General features: G+C 48.8%; 1 protein-coding gene across 1 annotated transcript in view; it reads right to left on the bottom strand.

The window, feature by feature from the left end:
* Nucleotides 1-6,000, bottom strand: part of PAFAH2 (platelet activating factor acetylhydrolase 2) — a 124,222-nt gene that overhangs the window by 70,120 nt on the left and 48,102 nt on the right. Inside the window, exon 5 of the mRNA XM_078682693.1 lies at nucleotides 2,251-2,347. Coding sequence (XP_078538819.1) covers nucleotides 2,251-2,347 — 97 coding nt within the window. The remainder of the gene's footprint in view (nucleotides 1-2,250; nucleotides 2,348-6,000) is intronic.

Genomic DNA, 6,000 nt, shown 5'->3' with positions numbered 1-6,000 from the left:
GGGGCCAACTGCTGTGGTGGCCTGTCCAGGGTCATCCTGCACACTATTTCTTGAGGGTGGCTGGCTGGTGTGTGGGCAACAGCCTGTTCGAGGTGACTTCTCACTTTGGCCTCTCTAGGGAGGGTTGGGGTGAGGGGGCTTCAGTGTCCTTGGGAAATCTACTCCTGGTTCACCGAGGGGAGGCTGTGAGACTTCGCTCTTCTGGGTTTAAGAGAAGACTCCACTGCTTCTGCTTCCAGCAAAGATGTATTTGTTGTTTTTGAGGGACGCCTACACTGGTGTTACACTTTACTTTACATTCGGTCCTTTCCACCTATGAAACCATTAAAGCATTTAATGCAACTTTATAGGTGTGAAGGGAAATGGCACAACAGGGCGAGGGGTGGTTCTGTGGCAGGGAGTCAAGTGCCGGAGAACACTTGGGGTGAAAGAGTCTGGGGACTAAAACCTTGAGTGTGGTGGGTATAACCTCCGTGAGGGGATAGTTTCATGGTTGTAGAGTGTCTTTAGCAGTCATGGATGGTTATGTGTTTGCATGGAATTAAGAGAGCCCTAACTTGGGAAGTTACAGTTCATGTTTTCCTGCGGGTGGTCTCATGCTAGTGCAGGGTTCCTTTAACCTTGCCCAGTTTGTTCGCTATCGGAGTCTGATATTTTTGCTTCGAAGTGAGGGTGACTCGTGGGAGAGTTGGTGTAAGTAAGCATAAAGGTGTCCAGTCAAAAGGCCAGTGTTTAACTTGGACTTAGTATCTTCATCTCGTTTTCTTGTCTTACTTGCACTGATAGACATTTGATTTGCATTTGTCAGCGGCTGGGGCATACCCTGAAGTTGCTCATGCGGTCCTCCTATTTGTTGGGTTAGTTCACCCTCTTGTTTCTTTAGCTGCATCACATCTGGGAGTGAGAGAACCTTATGCTGTTGGTTCGTTCGTGTGAGGAAACCTTACACTACCCTAACATGTACTACACTTTTTTCAAAGTGTGAGAGTGAAGCTTAAACTACTGCTAATGCTGTTCTTTTCTTTGTGTAATGGATTTGAACCTTGCTGCCTGCGTTGGCTTAACGAGATAGAAGCTTGCTCCACAGCTGCTGATGCTGTTGCCTGTTGGGTGAGAGGGAAGCTTTCCATGCCGCTGTCCTTAATGCACCGGATCTGCTTGGGAATGGACATTGAATGCTTCTGCCAAAGCTGTGCCTCCTCTGTGTACGAGTGAATGTCACTCATCTGCTGTGTGCTTCAGAAAAGCCTGCATAGCCACTGCCTGTATGAGAGAAGCTTGCTGTGCTGCTTACATTGCTCTTCCTGCGCTGTGTATGTGGGTGCACATTGTTGCCACCTCGTCTGTGTCCGCCCCACTGTTCTGCCAGCTCCCCTCTTTGACGAGTGCCCCTCATGTCCCTGTCACAGCCCCTTCTGTATTCACTGTTCTCAGTCCAGTTCTCTGAAAGATGGGTAGCGCTTGGGCCAGCCACACTGTCATGTTACTGACCCTTCCCCTGCCCTACTCTCATTTAACAAAGCTGATGGAGAGACAGTGCTTTGCAGCGCACCTTTCTAATGTGTTGCTTTCTTCCTCAGATCTACACTTCCGTAACAGAGACACAGAATATTACATCCTTCCATCACTCCATCCCACGCACTGATCTATGGTGGAGACGCCTGGCCCTAAAACTCTGACTGCCTTTCACAAAGACTGCAGAACTGTGCCCTAGCCAGTGCCCAGTGACTTGTACCTTAGAACAATATACCACACACTGCTTTATGGCGAAAACCTGCGCAAGAGAGGACATTTTCCTATCCTTCTTGCTCACACTGGTGCCTGGTGAACACTATCTGACCCACCCCTCACACTCCTCCTTGGTGGAACCCCTTCTTTGATCCCACTCACTTTACTATAAAGGAACCCCACTACTTAACTATCCCTGTGTATCAGAGAAGCCCCTAACACTACCTCACCCACTACTCCAGAGGAGACTTGTTTAACCCTGCCCCAACCACTATTCTTTAAAAACCCAAACTCAATCCCGCCTACTATTCTAAAGACCCCCCCTTAACATTACCTACCCACCACTATAAGAGGGCCCCTACGGACTAACCTGCCCCGCTGCCTTGACGAGACCCCAAACACCTGGCATTAAACCAGTTACGAAGGGAATGCTGTCTCTCCTACTTCTCACAGTGGGGCATTACAACTCCCCTCTTGCCCCTCCATCTTTCCCCCAAAAAAGCCAACACTCCCGGCTCTTACCGGATGGCCCCCAGCCCGTGGGAGAAGACAATGAGCGGGTACTTGGAGTCACGCGCCAGAAAGGGCCCGTTCCAGCTGACGGGGACTTTGTTGGAGCCTAGAGGGCCAAGAGGGAGACACGTTAGACATCAGCTCACACCTGGGGGGCAGCTCACACCTGGGGTGGCCCCACCCGCCCACACACCACACAACCTCACTGAAATAACAAGGGGCGGTGAACGCACGTGGGACACGTGATACACAAATCAGAAGTCAGAGGCAAACCGTTCCGTGCACGCTGTCATTCACACGCGACGTACAAATGGTCGTTATTGAGTGATTTATGTTGAACAGTACATGGTGCAAGCGGAATTCATTATATTTCTTTTTAGTTTAAGCGGGGATGGAGCGAGGGCAGTGGAGCCCGAGGCCTCCCCTGCAGTGCAAGGTGGGTCGAGGATACAGTTTAGTATTTCTCTGTGGCGCTGCCTTCACTCTGCAGCCAGTTTGTAACCGAAATGCAACTGTAGCTCAGGAAACAGGAAGGGAGGGAGGGGCCGCGCCCTGCAGAATCCTAGTGAATACCAGTATTTTTTGTGTGGCTCGGTTTCCTGAGAACGGCTGCCCGCGCCTCTGGCAGCTGCCCCACTCGCCCCAGTCTCCCCCCCTCAACTGTGCTCAGTTCACGGGCCCAGAGAACAGGATGTGCCACTTTGACGCTGTGAACGGGGACCGCAGTTCCCACCTGCCTGTTTTATTGCAGCACCCCTCCTCCGTGTCTTATAGCACTTAGCAATGCCGTTGAGTTGGAAGTGATAGGTGCATTACTTGCCTCTTTTGACAAAGAAGTGCCCATACATACCTCGGCCTCTTTGGTTTACTGCTTATTTTCCTCCTCGATGAAGTATACAAACAAGCATTGTCAATGCCAATAGGTCTGGCTTTAAAGGAATGTTCTACGGTAATGTGAAGCAGTAAATAGCACATGCATTTGTGTGTAAGCAAAGACCTGAAGAATAATATTGGTGCCGGTTAAAAGGATATGTGATGCCAGACTAAAAAATCCATGTAGGCTAATGACTGCCCTTCTCCCATCTGTGCTGTTGCCAGAGAAGGACAAACACCATACATTAGATAGCTATTAAATACATTTTTATAGCATTACAATGCCATGAGTGTGCCTCCGAAAGTTCGAGCTCATCAGCTGGATAGATAAACAAAATGATCACAGTTGGTGGAGGGCAAGCACGTTTTTTTGTGTGAAGGCACACATCTTCTGCCCAATCAAAAAATGTACTCCTGGTTTCCACCATGTGGGTGGAGCCAAAGCCCCTCTCTAGTGGTACTCACATTGTATGGCGATTGCTGCACTGTCAAGCCAGCCCATAAAAAGGGATGGACGGAATGCACAGATTAATCTCAGCCACTGGAAATTGCAAGGGCCCCATCCCAGTCCATCATTATTTCGCACATCAAGCAACAACAGTTTATACTCAACAGACAACAATAAGTCTTGACCCTGCTCCAGTGGGAACAGTCCAGCCTAAACTGCCAGGCCAAGCACTCCATGAACCTGAACACAAGCAAACACAAACTGGTTTTGCCCTTATTAGGGCTCATCAGCCGGGTACAAAATCAGCCGGGTACAGATTGGTTCCAGTGGCACAGAGTGCATTGCATGGGACCCAAGTCTAGGCATATTTGTCCTACCTAGAGCGTCAGACTGAAGTACACAAAAAAGTGATGGATGGAGTGCTTGAAGTAACCTCAGGCGCTGGTAAGTACTCGGACCGCATCTCAGTTCATCGTTAATTTGCACACCATGCCACCACATTTTGATCCCAGCCATATACAAATCAGTCTTGACCCTGCTCCACTGGGAACTGTCCTGTTCGAAATGCCAGGCCATGTCCTCCCTGAACCAGAACAAAAGCAACTCTGGACCCGTTTTGCCCTTATTAGGGTTCATAAGCTGGTATAGCTTAGTTCCACTGGCACAGTGTGAACGGGGTGTGTGAGAAAGTGGCTCTATATATACTGGACCAGAATAAGGTACAGTGTGTATAGAGTCCACAAACCCCAGAGGTATAACAGAGGTTAAAGCCAGGTGTGACCTTACTCTCTAAAGTGGTAGCTTGGTCGAGCAGTAAGGCAGTACCAGAGGACAGGTTAAACCATTTGTTGTTCTCACAAAGTCAGCAAAGGGTTTCACACACTCAAAGACTGAACTCCAGGTCAATTGTTTTTATATCAAAGATATAGTTGTTTTATTTTTAGAACCATCACAACAAACAGAGGGGAGAGGATCATAGGGATACAACGTTTAAAGACCCTTGCCTGGTTCAAATCCCCAGCTACACAATATGATCAACACAAAAGAACACAGGGGGTCTGAAAGCCACCAAGTTTGGCTCAGCTGTCATTAATGACTATAAAGTCCATAGGTGCCCAAGTCACCATAGAACAGCCTCACAACCGGGAACACATAAAAGTTTGGCAACAAATGAATCACTAATTAAACAAACTCAAATACATCCAAAACTGGTCGACAAGATCCAAACCATCAGATAGTGGATTACCATCAAACAGACTTAGTGATCAGTCATATCATCTGGCTGTCCAACTTGTGAAAAGGCTGGTCCCTTGATCATCGAGACCACATGCCACACAGTCAATTAATGGTACTGGATCTGGTCCACAGTTATCTATGAACCGCCTTCTGATAGCTAATCATTGATGGTTGTGATAATGGTGAACCTACGGTGCAACATAAACAAAAGTGGTGAGTTAGAATAGGATAATGTGTCCTCAAAACTACTACTTTATTAAAAGGCAGGGCACATCCCCTAATTAAAAACCAGAACAGTGCAAATGACAGTATGACCAAATATCTGTCGGAAAATGGGCCAACATGTTTCTGCCTAACGGGCAATCAATCCCTCGGCTTTCATCAGGGCCTCTGCTCTTAAAGTGTTGCTACTGTTATAGATGACAATGTGACCAAATCAAAATCACACCTACCTACCGAGAGGAGGTCCGTGACCTACCCTCGCTCCTGTTCCCCACGGGGAACAGGAGCGAGGGTAGGTCACGGTCGGTTGCCGCCACCCCGCCCAGTGGAGCAATATCATGCTCCTCTGCACCCCCGTCAGGCCGTAGCGCCTGCCACTCGGGTTGCCACGGCGCCCAGTACAGGACTACTAGGGCTCCTAGACAGGCTACCTTCAACCAATCTGGCACCTGTCTTTAGCTGTGCACTACACTACAATAGGTCCTGAAGAGGTGCCACCCGATTCCATTAGGAACAAGCAGGCACGAAACATTTTGACCTTACCCTAGCGATTGGCCGCTGGTCACATAGCCACCCGCTAGGACATCCACTTTATTTTAATTAGGCAGGAACTACCGAGAAACATTAAACATATTTTTTGTATAGGACTGTCCCTGACCTATTTTAAAGTCACCGTCCTTGTGCACACACCTTTCACTCTCCTTATACCCGCACGCACCCATACGGCTTCTCAAAAAGATCTCCGACAAAGAGCCCCGGCAACGGTGAGCCCGTCGAGCATTGCAGCGCCGGCCTGACGAGGAGCAAGGCCCAATGATGAAGCATGACACCTTTCGGGGTGTGTGAGGGCAACATGACAAAAGACTGGTCTTTCCCATCCCTTTCCCATTCTTAGGAACTACACTCCCCTTGCGTCACATGCTCTTTTGGAGCCATGTGTGTAGGACCTGTTTAAACAATAGGCTCCGGGTCCCAAATCC

Source organism: Lissotriton helveticus, chromosome 3_1 (assembly GCF_964261635.1).
Source record: "Lissotriton helveticus chromosome 3_1, aLisHel1.1, whole genome shotgun sequence".
Taxonomy (NCBI): Eukaryota; Metazoa; Chordata; class Amphibia; order Caudata; family Salamandridae; genus Lissotriton; species Lissotriton helveticus.
The sequence above is the reverse complement of the archived record's forward strand: the minus strand, read 5'-3'. Positions and strand labels throughout refer to the sequence as shown.